Raw genomic sequence first — 15,292 nt, 5'->3', positions numbered from 1 at the left:
GCCTTCTGGGAGCAACCAGCCCTGCAGTGCTCCTTCCCTGGAGCAGGCTTCTCCCTATAGACCACGAACAAACCCACCTGCCAAGCACGGGGGCAGCCCGGCTCCTACCTTGGTGGAGAGTAGCCTTGTCAGGTAGATTTCTGGAAGGACCTTCTTCCTATGGCTCTGTCTGTGGGACTTCTTATGTTCCACTGATTCATCAGTTGGGAGAACCTGGTCCCAGATAAAGCACATGGTCAGAGCACTCTTCCCTGGAAGTGTCACACTAAATTTTCCTTTCAGCAAAGAATTTCAACCACATATAAAATTCAATTAAAAAGCAGTTACTGCTTTATAACACACCCTTATATGGCTTTAAAAAAGTGATTCATAATACTCAGTTTTTCTGACATTTGTTTCTCCTGTCTCATTATTGCCTCTCTCACCCTAGATGAAGAAAATAAACCCATCCATCTCCCTTTGCACACTAGCCTGCTTGCCCCCCTGGGCTCTCACACCCCTATCTGGGCTGTACCTAGGGCTCCCAGAAGCAATGCACATGGCTTCTGCAGAAACCAGCTTTGCTTGGATTAGGAAAAAGCACAGTACATAGGAATACTGGCTTTTTCAGAACACGAATTAATATTCCGCTGGTCAGGTCAGTGAATTACTCTCCATAATGACAAAGCAAGCAACTGACGTCCATCCTGGCATTGTTTCACATGTGAAGAGTTGATTTCCCATCCCTTCTCCCTCCTTGCTCTGCATGTGTGTGTGCGTGTGTGCTTCTACTTGAGCATGGAAATGCTTGCAGAGAAAAAAAACCACCTCAAACCAGGCTATAAAATATTGTTGTTGTCCGTAACACCTTTTTTCATAACAGCTTTTAGCAGCATTTAGCACTTTGCGCTTCCAGCATGGTACACCAGCAGGAACCCATGGACCTGCTCAGCCCGGGAAACAGGCGGAATGCCAGGAGCTCCCAGCAGGTGACTCAGCCAAGGTGTCACTGGATGCCACCACTGACACTGTGCCATGCCACGCCACACTCTGACTGTGCCCCTGAGCTCTCTGTGGCTGCCAGCAGCTCCATCATTCACAACCATTTCTCTGCCATCCTGGTAATTCTTGATCATGTCCCTCAGTTTATCTACAGATCACCTTTCTCGCCTCTTTGAACCCTGGTGAAGAGAATTAACGAGCCCTGATCCAGCTTGTTCACCACATCTGACACTACAGCCCACAGATGTAATTTAAGTTAATATCTGCAGCCCCCACAAGCAGCCATCATCCCTGCAGCCAGGAGCAGGATACTTACCAAGTGGAAGTACTTTTCAGTGTCCAAATCCTTCACTGTGAAGAAGAAGAGAGACACAGTGGCTCAGCCAGAGGGTCCAAGCTGAAATCCACCCCACTCGTGATCTCCATGTCAAGAGGCATTTGAACCCCAAGAACCTCAACACCGAGCTGGTGTTCTCACCACAAGTGATCTAAGTGTTTCTCCTTGGTTTGGAGTTGTTTACTGCGTTATGGGGCACGTGGGAGGTACCCTAGGAGGTACTTCAAGGGGGACCTGAGATCTCCCAAGGGATGTTTTAAGAGACACTCAAGAGGGCATGAGAACAGGATGAGCACAGGGGCACTCCTGCACCCTGACCCTGCTGTGCCCCACGCTCCCAGCATTATTCCGAGCCTCATCATCAGGGCAGCTCAGTCCCAAGCAGCTCCTCACCACGGCAGGCAAAGGACTCCTGGAGAGCCAGGCTCTGTGCAGACAGCCTAGAAACAGGGTTTGAAATTCCTTGTTTAATGTGGATTTTTGTCTCCCTTGGTCTGTTTTGACTCTGCACAGCCTGAAACCTAGAAATGCACTGGCAAGAGACTGAATATATCTAACTGGGAGGGAGAAGATTTTCTCAACCAAGTGGTTTCAGATTCTTCCTTTTTCTCACTCTGTCAGCACAGATTGGATGCCAGCCCCCAGTGAGGGTGCGAGATGGAAGCTGCAAACACCTTGAGGGCTGGGAGAGCACCCTGCACCCCATGATGCAGAGGGAGGAGACTGGATAGCACGTCTAGAGCCACCACATCCACAGCACCCAGGAACGGGGCCTGGCAGTCTTCTAGCATTCCCAGCCAGAGACAACCTTCTGGCAGTGACCCTCTGACATTCCTGCCCTGTCACCAGCAGCAGGGAAGAGGAGCGAGATGTTACCTCTGCTCAGTGTGGTGTCCTTCTTGTCCGTCAAACTCATGGCCAGGGATGCCCCTTCAGGGATCTGTGGAGGAAGGGAAGAACACACATTGATGATGGGGGCCTTATCGGTGCCTCCCTGGTCCTGGGGAGATCCCAGGAGCTAGGGAATGCTGGTGCAGTCATAGTTCTGCCACAAACATGCCCCTGAACCTGCCCTGCCCCTGCCCCCCACCTACGTGGAAAGGGAATTTTCAATACAATTACAAGATAGTGAGGTTCTCAAACCTGATGGGAACTGGGGAAATACATGTATCTAAGATACATTTTTGGATGTCGACAGCAGGCAATTTGAAAAGGAAGGAGAGTTTGGCTGTGCAGGTGCTGGTTTGCCATTCCCCAAACAGGAGAAGGAAGTGGTTGTGCCCGGACCCGTGGGGCTGGCGCAGCCTCTGTGCTGCAGGGCACCGTGCCAGCCCCGCTCCACAGCACGGCTGTTACCCCGATAACCATATTAATGAGCACTCAGCTCTGCTTTTGTTTTCCATGCACGGCTACAGACCAGTGAGGATTATGCTTCCAGGCATACCAGGGAGTATGAACATCGTTAAGTATTTCTGGTTTCATTTAATTTTAAACAGAAAAACAGTCAAGAAAACAATCTGATTCACCATGTTTCCTCGTATTTTTGGCCTTGCTTCCTTGATGGTATCCCCAGCCCCTGCTCTCGGAGCAGGCACTGACAGTTGTAGCTGCGATTTCAGCAGGAGTGCGGATCAAGAGCACAGTGATACTAATCAGCTAGGCTAGTGGCCCTTGGGAATAAGAGCTTTTTCCCCTCCTCTTTCTGTTGTCAGGATAACTTGTTTTGCATGAAGAGTGTTAATTAGTTTCTGTGTGTTGCAATATTAACGAGATGCTCGCCAGGGCAGATGTCTATTCCCTGGAAGCTCTCATGGAGCTATGGCAACCTCCCTGCTTGTTCCTGATGATCCCGTTTTTGGAGGGGAACCGCAGCTCACCCTGGAGGCCAGGCAGGCTCCGAGGAGGCAGAGCTCCCCTGAGGTGTCGACAGCTTTACCTTGTAATGTGCTAATGTGTTAAGTTTCTTCCTGCCGTCCTCCACCACCGACGTGTCATCGAGGTCCCGCAGGATGTAGCTGTCAGTGCTGGTAGCGAACCACTCTGAACACAGAGAGGGGACAAGTGAGACCCCAGCCCGAAGGAAGCAAGACCTAGGGGGTCTGGGACCAAATTGCTGCCCTGATGTCTGCCCTCCTGTCAATGCTGCTTCACCCACTGCTCTGACAGGCACCAACAGCTGCTGCACAATATTAAGTGCTTCACCTGGATTTACGGACTGGCTGGTCCCATGCACCTGGTCCTTACCGAGGTCAACGTCTTCCACCCTTGGCCACTGGGAGTAGGGGACGTTCTTGCAGAAGGCCTCCAGAATTTTCTCCTTCACTTGACTGAGTGTGTCCGTGTCCATGGCTCTGACGCTCAGGGAATCCATCCCACAGCCTTGGAAGGAGACGTTGAGGTTCTGCAGGCAGAGGCTGAGTTAGGGGTGACCTGCCTGGTTCTGCTGGCTCCCAAGAATGCTTGGAAGCTTCAGTGCCTGCACAGCTCTGGCTAGTGTGCCCTGGGCCCTGTGCTGATGGAAATCAGGCTGAACTAATGTGGCCATCGATGCTTTACATCATGAGAGGCACTGATTTACAGCCCCAGGGGCTGAGGGCTCTGTTGATCAAGCTGGGAGGACACAGGGAGCAACATAGCAGCCCCCTCTCATGCTGTCTTGCTAATGGGGCTTGACCACCATGAGGCAGGGAGAAGGGTCAGCCCCCATTACCAGCCGTGTCCTCAGTTGCTTGGCTCCGACTGGTGACTAATGGAACCATCAAAGCTCATTGCTCAGCCTCTGCTTGATGCAATGGGCCAAGCTCCACTGTTTAAACAAGCTCTAAGCCTGCTGCAGGATGGGTCCGCAGTGGTGCTGGAGCCCACTTACCAGCACCAGCTCGAGAGCTCCTGAACAGCAGGACAGTCAGCTGTGAGGGCCTGCAGGCTGCCACAGACACTCGCTCAGAGACCAGGGGGGCACAGCTATTGCTTCAGTTGCAGCCAAATGCAGGGCAATGAGAGCAACTCTTTCTGTCAGAAACCCTCTCCTCTTTTTGTCTGGGTGCCTCTTTCTCTCACCAGCTGTGCAGACTCAAATGCTATGAGCATGGCATCTCGCTCTCATGCCAGCTCTGGGGAAGCCCCAGCACATGGGTACTCACCCTCGGCTTTGCCTCTATGTTCTCCCTCAGCAGCCACTCCTCGTTGAGGGTGTACCTGGCCTTCCCCGTAATGGCGTCGATGGAACCCTTGTTAATCTGCTGTTTGATGGCACAGATCAGCAGGAAGAAGGGCTCTCCAACCGTCTCCTGGGAAAAGGAAAGAAGACCAAGTCAGCAAACCAGACATTGTAGTGATGGCTCCATCAACAGTGCGGTAGGGACAGGCTGTGTGTGGACACTGAAGGTGCCTCTGCACACCAGAGAGCAGCACTAGTCCACCCCAGGTGCTGCAAACACTGGGGGGCCATCACCTCCCAACTCCCACTTGCATCTCTCTGAGGCTGCTCAGAAGTTTTCAGACTCGTGGCAACATGACAGCGCAGATGGGGAAGAGGACACAACAGCCAACAACAGCCGCAGGCCATTTTTGGGGATGCTGTAACTGTCAGCATCAACATACCCCATCCAAGTTCTGCAGCAAGCACTGGAGCTGTGGAATGCCCTCGATGGGCTGTGCCAGCCTGTGCTGTCTCACGGGCAGAGCTGGGGTGCTGCTCAGAAGGCAGGGGCATATGTATGGCTGTGCTGAGCAGGGACGTGCACACATGATGCTCGACAAAATACAAATGTGCATTAATTTACATGTGAATTACACAGGAACAGGGAGACTCTAGCATACTGTGCTACAGAGATGCTTCCTGCAATCTGACAGAGTGCAGACTGTATGACATGCTGCACTCAGCAGGACAAGAAAGGGCTGATGTGCACAAAAATCCAAGTACAGAGATATTTGGGCACCCAGCTTTCTCATGAATGTGTCAGCTGAACTGCTCTTTGCACTGCCTGATTTGCCGCTGAACTCCATGGGAGTGAGCCCACAGCCTGGGCCTGTGGCTCTGGGAACCAGCGTTCATATTTCTCATACCACAGCAGAGCCCTCATCACAGCAAAACAGAGGAACAGGGTCAACAAGCTGTTCCCATGTGACAGCAAGCAAACACACTATTTAACTCCTTACATTCATCAAGCATAAGTTCATGGGAGAGAGGTGAACTGTAGCACTGCTATAACAAGAACAAAAAATATAAAAGGGAGCACCTATTTGTGATGTGATTCAGCTGCACAGTTTAATGCCAAATTTCTGATCCTCTTCTGCCTGCTGCACTGATGAGCAAGGGAAACATAAGCTATTTTCTTAAGGAACTCTTCAGTGTTAGAGCACATCCCATTCTCCCTAACGTTCACGTTCAATTTCCTTCCAATGATGCAAGTGCAAATTCTGCACATTTATGTATTCTGAGCATCCCCCCCGCACACACAGGCCTGCCATCTGAGAGCCTGCTCAGACAACAGATACCCAACAGTTCTGATATTTCTCAGCTAGGAGCTGCTAAATCCTGTTCAATCTGCTTCTTAATTAAAACTTGGTGATTCTTTTATTCTAATTGCCCTATAATTGCTAAAGCAATTAGTTCGATGTCAATTTGGATGCACTGCATTTGGTGCGGTTGATGATAGGGCGATACAGCAGGGCTGTCAGTGGGCACACACTGTCTGTGCCAGCAGGGCACTCACTTCCTTTTCAAGGGTAACTTCATGAATACAGGGAAGCTCCCTGGGTCTGCTGCAGGAGTTTAATGATTCCTGCAATGCTCCTATGAGCAGGCAGCACAAAATGGGCTCAGAGCAGGGCTGCGGGTGTTGGAATGGAGGAAGGCATGGCTTCCAGAATGTAGAGGAAGGTGTGGAGTCAGGAAGTGGAGAAGCTGAGGATTGCAAAGAGTGGAGAATGTGCAGAAGACACAAAGAGTTCATTTTGGAGAGAAAGGCAGAAGCAAGATATAACAAGGGGACAACACCGACACAGAGACCTCCTTGGGCTGCAGTACCACTGCCCCCCATACTGCAACCACAAGGTGCCACTGGCTGGCCCTGCACACGGGGTCAACAGTCTTCAACACTGGCCATGCTACCAACAGGAACCCTGTTTGTGTCACACATGAGCAGGGACAAACCTGAGGCTAAACGCAGGGCTGGGCTCTGGAGCCTGCCCATCCCCGCCATGGGCAGCTCCAGCCGCAGGGAGACTGCAGTGCCTCCAAAAACATTAAAAAAGGGCAAGTCCTACTGATATGGGAACCCTTATGGCTTGAAATGAGCATGGGCTGCACGGGTCGGGGCCAGCTCTGCTCACACAAGGCTGCCCTGGCAGCGGTGGGCGGGCGTTGCGGAGCAGCAGCACTGCGCGGTCACTGCGGACACGCTGCAGGGTGCACGGGCAGGATTCGGCCCAGGCCAGGCCACAGGGGACATAGCGACAGCGCTCCACTGGCCAGATGCTATTTCTGTTTGGCTTTTTGGCTTTCAGGCTCAGGAACTGTGGGATCTAATGGAAATCTGCAGAAGTGCTAATCAGACAGCATATTTCAAAGCAGGGAAAGAAGGGCTGGCAGGCAGGGACTAGAGATAAAATGGCAAACTTGTGAAACCTCCAGCATTGTTCAGAAAACTCATCTGGAAAGGAATCAAAACCGTCTTTGGACTTGGCTAGTTAGGAGAAAGGAAGTTTAACCAGAAGAGATCAGTGCTGATTCAGGACAAAAAAATAGTTAAAAAAACACAGTCTGGGGCCTTTTTTTCCTCCTATTGTGAATGTATTTTAATGAGACTTCATTTTCATTTTTGACTGAACTGTTATGGGCTCTTAAAGCTACCCAGGGCACTGAAATAACTGCAGTAATGGAAAGCACAGTTCAGGCTGGCAGGACTTGAACTGTTCCACGCACAAGGAGCGTGGGAGGGCTTCAGCTTTGTATGCTTGGGAAAACAAAAAGGTTTAGAGCACAGACTGGATTCACATGTTGCTGCCCTATTAACACAACTCTGACAAGTTATTATAGATGTCCTCCCAGGAACACACTACAGCCATTTCCAAAATGTTTTGGTGAGGCTAGGGTGGGAAAAGCACAGAAAACAGCTGCTTATCCCAAGTGCCTGCTAATTTTGGGACAGTTATCTGTTTGCATTCTGTGAAGAACCAAACCTCCATCCCACATGCAAAACTTGGGTAAGTGTGGACACAGACATAAAAGCTGAATTCCAGAACCCCACTTTTGCTTTAACTCCCCAACCCTGTTAGGAACCAGGCACAATGGTACCATGGTAGCTTATGGAGAAGGCTTTCTTTTAAAGATTTTCCACCAAAAGTGTAGCACAAAGTAGAGACATGAACCATTTCATCTACAATTCTCACTCAGTTCTGCACAAACAGAGTTCTGCATTGATTGTGCAAATGCTGCAAGTTACCTCTGAGCCCCTGTGCCTCGCAGCAAGCCCCCTGCTAGCTCATCCCAACCCCTCACACGCTGAGCCAGCCCCCAGCAGTGGTGACTCCACGCCTTCAGGTGCCCTCCACATGTGCAGACCACGAATGCCTGTGGCCGGCAGCTCCTTCCCAGCTGAAGACAGCTCCTTCAAATCATTTTCCCCCAAAACACAAGTGGACGGGCTGTTAGGCAGAGCATTAATGCGAAACAAATGTTTTGAGCATGTAGCGTTGACTTACAAGGGAAAATACAAGCACTTGGAATTTTTCCACTGCACAACGGCAGGGACTTTCACAGCAGCTGTTTCAAATAGACATTGTGATTAATGGGGATAATTCAGGAATGAAAACCAGGCCCATCATCACATGTCTGACAGAGCAGAGCTACAGGCAGGCGGGCAAGCCTTCCTTTTAACCAAGAAATGCCTCTCTGAAGGCAGCAGAGTTTGATCCTGAGGAACGCGAGGCACATGGGAGGCCTTTGGCTATCACTACTATTTAAATCACAGCCCTGAGCTGACACCAGCCGTGTGGAAGGAGGTGGTGTCTGTTCCACCACAGGGGCTCCGTCCTCATTTGCGTAGCAGGGAAGATGCCAGCTCTGCTGATCTGGACCAAGCCCCTGTCCCTTTGCACAGCTGGGCTTGTGTCACCTGGGACAAATTTCCTCTCCAGACACTCTTGTCTGACCAATTCTTTTCCCTCTTCATACTTCAGGAGCAGCTCAGTGTCTCCTTTGATCCCACCTTCACTGTGGAGCACGTGTGATATCAGAGTCTCTTGGAAATCAACTTCATTGTGCTTTAGTTTGGAAACCATTTGCTTTCAGAGATGGGAAACAGGCTGCAGTGATGCTCTGCACTGCCGTGGCTTCAGTCTGGGCATGGGAGGCCTGGAGGGGACTGCAAACCCAGTGTGCAGCCTTAGCCCCTGCCAAGAACCTGCTGCAGGCAGATGGAAATGCACATTCAGCCAGTGGCCCAACAGCTCTGCAGAGGACCTAGTCACCTTGCAGTCCTGCTCCCACCACACCCTATTCCTCCCCTCCCTCTGTGGACCACGAGCAGGGGGAAGCCCTCTCACAGCAGCACTGCCTGGCCCCGGGGATGGCCACAGCCTGCGGGAATGAGCAGCTCCCACCCATGGCCGCGTGTGCAGCTCCTTGCCATCAGCAAGCCGTGTAATGTGCTCAAGCCTTCAGGCCCACGTGATAAGGCTCCACTTCCCTCTTTTTCTTTTTTCACTGAGAAAGCCTTCTTGCACAATGTCCATTTTTAGCACAAGCTGGATGGAGCTGGATCAGATGCCTCACATGTGGTCTCCCCTCCCCAAAAGGGAAAATCAGCACTTTCTTTCTCCAATGGTTAAACTACAGGCACAAAATCTGAAGATTAAAAAAATTTTACTAATTTCCTTTTTTCTGTCCTTACAGGCTGGATAGCTGTGCTACATTGGCACAGCCATCCTCATCCACTCTTGTAACTCCTCTTTTATTAGCCTGGCTAACTGTGTCGGCTAAAATGAAAGATGATGAACTACAAAACTACTGGCTTTAGGACAAAAAGTGATCATCTGGGATCAGAAGACATCACAGTATGTATGAAGACAATATAGAATTGCTTCTGTAGATGTAGAAAACACTTTGGGAAAAGAGATTTTTTCACAGGCTTTTTCAAGGCTCTTCCCTGTGGGTATAATGGGGTATCCTCCAATTAACTGCTGTGGAATCAATTAAGTTATTGCTCAATTCTTCTGGGGAATTCCAAAGAGAACTGGCAAATGTTGGAGATAAAGCACTGAACAGATGGACTGCTGTTGGCTCTGAGATGCCAAACGTATTCCTGCTCATTACCATCAGAAGACAGTCGGCCTTCTGGGACAGACACCCCACCTCTCTTGCTCAGATTTGTGTAGAACCACGAGGATGCCTCTGCATAAGAGGCCCCACACACCAGTGGGCACTGATAAAGAGCAGCCCCTGCCCCAGCGCCCTTGGCCTGCCTGAGCATCGTGGCTCCTGAGACAGACACTGCTGACTGGTCAGCATAGCTGTGCCAGCTGGTCACAGAAACAACATATAACCAGGCAGTTCCCAAAACCTCCAGCCATTCTGGTTATTTTTCAGCTCCCCTATGGCTCTTCTCAAGTATAGCGAAAACATTGATCCGTGCTTCAGCCTGCCATGAAGACTGAGCTCACCAAATCAGCAGAAGTGGAGAAGTAACTGAATTTCAGGTTGCTTTCCTACACCTGAACCATTCAATACATCAGTTTGCCAACTGCTAGTGACCATTTGAGTGGCACTGCTAGCAAGTGTCAGGTCCTCAGCTGTCCCCCACATCCCTCATCCCCGCTGCACACAGAGGTGACCCTGCACCTGCCACAGCAGTGACTGGTTCTCTTACTCTGAGATAGCTGTACATGCAGATGGACATCCAATTCGTGAGCATCTTCTCCACCACAGATTCTGTCCTCCTTAGCATCAGCTTGGGGTTTTTGGAAGCCGAAGCATCTATTAGATCCACCAAGAGGTCCTTCATGATGCTGGTGTAATACTCCAGCTTCCCATGCAATGCAATAGTAAGCAGGGAGGCCAGGTTACACCTGAAACACAGAATGGTACAGGACTCAAGCCCCAATCTAACAAGACTGAACTGCTGACTGGCACTAAAAAACCCAACACACAAAGGCAGTTTTTCAGACAATTTTCATGGACCTTCTTAAGGCTGTTAGAAATTCCAACCCTCTTTCAGTGCTGCAGGACCTCAGGTCAGCTTACATCCTCTTACTGGTAAGCCAAATGAGTGAGCACTCTTCAGGGTTTATGGCAATCCATTTCTAACAGAAAAGTGTAGGCAAGTGTAACTCAACCGTCCACTGAAACACACAGCCCCAGACTGGCTGGATTGCTCTGGGCTAGGAATAAACCAGTCTCCTCCAGCTGCCAAGTCTTTGGTTCTGAAGCTCATACCTGTCTCTTACAGCAAAGTCCTTCTGTTGCTCGAGAGCGTGGACAAACACGATGAGGAAGTGCTTGTTGTTGAGTAAGGTGGAGAACAGAGAAATTCCTTCTTCCATGTTGGGTCTGCAGTTCTCAGGAATCTGAAGAAAAATTTAGAAAGCAGACTGAGAAAACCCTGCTTGTTGTTTTTCTCCACATTTTATCCCTCTTGACAGCAGGGATGCCCCTCCTGACCACAGAAATACCAAGCAGAAGAGCCCCTCCTCCCCCTGCTTGATGCAGCCAGCAGCTTTGCTGGCAAGGAGCACACAGCTGGCCAGTGGCAGTGGCCATTCCATTCTGTTCAGCACTCCTGAGGATACCTGGAGCACTGTGGCCAGTTTGGGGCTCCCCACTACGAGACAGATGGAGCAAGTGCAGCTGAGGGCTGACAAAACAATTAGTGGGTCTACAAGGAGAGGGGAAGAGAGCTGGGTTTGGTCAGCTTTCAGAAGTTCTAGAGGGACACCTTACTGCAGCCTCCGAGTTACAGAGCTGGGAAGGATCCCAGGCCAACGCTGGAAGAGCAGATTCACAGATCTGCCTTCTTCAGCCAGCCAAAGCTGATCCAGTGCTGGTCTGTGTTAATGGTCAGCAACACCCAAAAGCATTTGCTCTGTTAGTGGGTTACTCACCTTCCATTCCCCCACCAGGAGTGGATGTGTTTCCTGGACCTGGGAGCCCACCTGTGAGCTGAGCTGCTGGGCTGGCAGGATGTAGCATTCCTCGTAGAGAGAGGAACACTGGAACCAAGCACAGTGTTAGAGGAGGACACTGCACCCACCAGGAGACTCCCTGTGTGCTGTGCACCTCAGGGGAATAAGATGGGAAGGCATGTCATTGGAACTAAAGACACCCGTTCCAAAGACATGCATGGGGCTGGCTTATGGAGCCTTGAAACACTTTGCAAGAGCCTCCCGAATGAGCAAACACCACAAGGATGGGGGGAGGCAGACGTCTGCAGAGACACAAGGCTGTTAGGGCAGGGAGACTGCAAATAGAGTGATGTGACAGCTAGAAAACTCCCAGAAGAGAAAGCTTTACAGAAGACTAAATCAAAATAGAGGAGTTCTGGGTGTTTCAACATATGTAACTTTTAAAACAGATGGGAAAAATGTTTAAATCTCTAGCATTCATATACCAGACTGAATCTTAAAGCCTCTAGTGTGCAGAGATATGGAGACTGGGTAACTGAAAAACCTGAGTAATAGCTTCTAATGAAACACTCTGCAGTCATAAATCATCATCTCAGTCCTCAGCACCGGCACACAGCTGCCTCGGGGGTGAAATACAGCCGCAGTGAAGGGCGCACAGCCACGCAGCGGAGCAGCCGGTGACAGGAATGACGGCACCAGCACGTCTGGTGCAGCTCTGGTAAAGGACTCCGGGCAGACAGATTCAGACTGGGCGCCTAAGGGACATCTTACTGGGAGCACCACACACCCAACCTTGGACAGGGAGGAAGAGAGAGACAGAGACATCCAAAGGGCTCCTGAGGACCAGCCAAGCTGCTGGGAATGCTTGGGGGCACCGTGCATAGGACAAAAAGCCCTTCTCCCTGACTGCCTATGGCAGATTTACCCTTCAGCCACCCTTCAGCCTCTGGTGAATGGAATGGGGTGACACTGGAGCCCTTGAGGAGGAGTTCCCAGCATGCTGCTCATGTGAGAGCTCTTTCAGAAGAGGTGTGCAATGGCCCCAAACAGGCAAGTTGGAGCAACTCCTGGGACAGTTGCCGCCAGCTTCTGTCATATGAGCCCGATCTTGTACGACACCCCAGGAGCTGCGGCTCCACTTTGATGACAATTAAGGCTGAAATATGTGACAAGTAAATATACAACAGTGGAATGATTTTGTGACACTGTAAAAGCCTTTTAGCAGAGCCCTAAACTGATTGGGAAGTATCTGGGAGCAATGAGGTGCCCGTGACACGCGCTGTCTCCTTACTTTGGGGAAGAATGTCCTGGTGACAAAGTGCTTGTACTCCAGGAAGGGGATCCCCTGGCTGCGGTTTAGCTCCTTGGTCAGGTCCGTCATGTCTGTCTGCAGCTCTGCAAAACCTTACACAAAGAGACCCAGAGATGGTGAGAGCCCAGTCCTCCACCAGCTGAGACAGGCTGGCACGGGAAAGCATGGCACGTCTCATCTCTGCCTTGTCGAGCTGTTCCCTTGTGGGGGCTGAAGCTGTATTTTCTCTGAGCAGCACATTCCCATTGGGGTTTAACCACTGTACACCTTGCCCCAACCACTGACAGAACATTCTCTGCCCCAGGAGCCCAGCCCTAGGGCAGGCTGTCCCCTCAGGACAGGACATCAGCTCACGTGGTGCGGTCACGGACCGCGGGATGGTGGGTGCCAACACTTGGAATACTTCTCCCATTGCTCTACGAGGAGTGTGCTGCAGTTTTTGTTTCACCCATGTGGAAAGCACACTGAAGGTTAGCGTGACATTCAAGTAATCCTCTGACACAGCCAAGGGCCATTAACCCCAGAGAAGCTGGTGGCACTGGAGATCGGTGGCTTGCCCAGGCCAGGCAGCAGGACAGCGGCAGAGCCACACTTTCAGCCACTGAGCCTCATTCCCAAACCCTGCCAAAGCTCACAGGTGATGACAGAAATTCTCCTACAAATAATTCTACAAACTTCTTCACAGCAGAAGGTGAATTGCTTCAAGCCTGCTAACCTGACACTCCCCTCCTAGCCGTGGCTCCTCGGCATCCAGACAGGGACTTACCTTTACGGATTTCCTCCCGGATCTGCGACTCCATCTCCTCCATCTGGAGCAGGGTTTTCTGCCAGTAGCGCTCGGCTCTGCGGCTCTTTGTGCAGAACACAAAGAGAGCTGAAAAAGAGGAAGGGAATAAGCCTTTTGGAACTGGGCTTAGGAGCAGCTGCCACTGGGATCAGAGCAGTTCTCTCTGACATGGGTGCAGAAAGCTAAACCCAGAGCTGGTTTCACACCTACCACCAGACTGGTATCTGCTCAGGCAGTTGTCAATTATCTGTAAATAAGTAAAACCAGCTGGAATTTAATGATCGTGCTGTAACTGTCATCTTCAATTTAGGTCTGGGCTGTCTGTATTCAGCTTAACTGTGTATTAATATGTTCCAGCTGATTAATGAATAGAGAATTGAGGATGTTTACCACCTGTATTACAGCGTTCATGTCTGACAGTCTTCCCATGCCTCCAGAAATACGTTTCTAATGATGGGTGGTGCATCTAACAAATAGGGTGCATTAGAGCCTTTATTAAAAATAACTTATATCCTTGTTATAAACCCCTCATTTGCTGTGAACTGGCAGGTTTTTTGCTGCAGTCATTATGGGCATGTGATGTGATGAGCAGGTACCCTAGCCCAAGGACAAAGGTGTGCAGCAAAGCTTCCAGCCAGGTACATACACCAATGTGCCTGCTTCAGACTTGCAGCTAAGGATGCTGACTCTCTCTTCCCACTTAGCCAGGCACCTGTCACTGCTTGTTCCTGATGACAGGACCTTGGGCTAAGAGCACCTTTGGAATGGTCTGGGACAGTCATGCCTGTGACCAAGACCAGTTTCTCCCATGCTTCTTTTATTTTGTGTTATAGTAACTACTAAGTGTTTGGGGAAAAGGGTAAGTTTATAAATATCACGGGTTCAAGTAACAGAGTTGAGCTGTGGATTCAGCCAGGAAAAGCTCTGTGCTGCAGGGAGCTGTGGTCCTGGTACTAGCTGTGTGCCATACAGAGAGTATGCACCTACTGCACCCAGACCAGCTTCAGGTACTGCACAACTGCAGTACTCAGAATAACCTTGACACCTCCCATGCAATGAGAAAAACCTTGGCACAGCCTGGAAACACATCGTTCTTTCCCTTACCTACGACAGAGAGGACCAGCAGGATGCTGCAGATAACGATGGAGACAATGATCGCGGTTTCTCCTCCCCCAAGGTGCAGCATGGCAATTGTGTAGTTGAACTTGCCAACTTGGATCTGAGGAAGGAGAAAGGAGGGAGGAAAAGCAGGAGCTGAGCAACACGTTGCCAAGGGGCCAGGAGCAGGGGGGACACAGGGCAGCACTCAGCAGACCTTCACCCAAAGACTCACTGACGGTGCTGGCACAGCCTCCCAGGCTGTGTGGGAGGCCGGGCTGTGCCTTTCTCTGCCAGACCTGGGGACTCTGTGCATCTCAAGGGAGCCCAATTCCCTTCCTGTGCTCTGGGGGATGCCAAGGCCACATCCAGCAGGCTGTGATGCTGCAGTGGTGCCCACAGGGCTTTGGTGGCAGAACTGAAGGTCCCCTCGTGACCCCACTGTACCTGCCCAGAAGAGACAGCCCTTTCCTAGAGAGACCATGGCACTGTACAAGACTGCCTGTGCTGCTCTTAATAGAAAATCACTTCCACTGATCATCAACTTTGTTATGGCTCTGAACAGCCTCTGGACCCTTGCTGCACTAGCCTTTCTCCTCCAAAATCAGAACTGCTGCCATGCAGAAGAAGGAGGGTTAAGAAACTTTAAAGT

General features: G+C 50.7%; 1 protein-coding gene across 2 annotated transcripts in view; it reads right to left on the bottom strand.

The window, feature by feature from the left end:
* PLXND1 (plexin D1) overlaps nt 1-15,292 on the bottom strand; it is a 70,415-nt gene that overhangs the window by 9,676 nt on the left and 45,447 nt on the right. For both annotated transcript variants that reach the window (XM_048315255.1, XM_048315256.1), the window contains exons 20-31: nt 14,647-14,761; nt 13,522-13,629; nt 12,735-12,847; nt 11,423-11,530; nt 10,758-10,888; nt 10,192-10,390; nt 4,462-4,608; nt 3,563-3,719; nt 3,255-3,358; nt 2,195-2,258; nt 1,298-1,332; nt 109-213 (exon numbers count right to left, since the gene is read on the bottom strand). In XM_048315255.1, the coding sequence (XP_048171212.1) occupies nt 109-213; nt 1,298-1,332; nt 2,195-2,258; nt 3,255-3,358; nt 3,563-3,719; nt 4,462-4,608; nt 10,192-10,390; nt 10,758-10,888; nt 11,423-11,530; nt 12,735-12,847; nt 13,522-13,629; nt 14,647-14,761 (1,386 nt within the window). The remainder of the gene's footprint in view (nt 1-108; nt 214-1,297; nt 1,333-2,194; nt 2,259-3,254; nt 3,359-3,562; nt 3,720-4,461; nt 4,609-10,191; nt 10,391-10,757; nt 10,889-11,422; nt 11,531-12,734; nt 12,848-13,521; nt 13,630-14,646; nt 14,762-15,292) is intronic.

This window comes from Corvus hawaiiensis, chromosome 11 (genome assembly GCF_020740725.1).
Source record: "Corvus hawaiiensis isolate bCorHaw1 chromosome 11, bCorHaw1.pri.cur, whole genome shotgun sequence".
In the NCBI taxonomy this organism is placed as follows: domain Eukaryota; kingdom Metazoa; phylum Chordata; class Aves; order Passeriformes; family Corvidae; genus Corvus; species Corvus hawaiiensis.
Note: the sequence above shows the minus strand (reverse complement) of the source record. Positions and strands in the feature narration are given on the sequence as shown.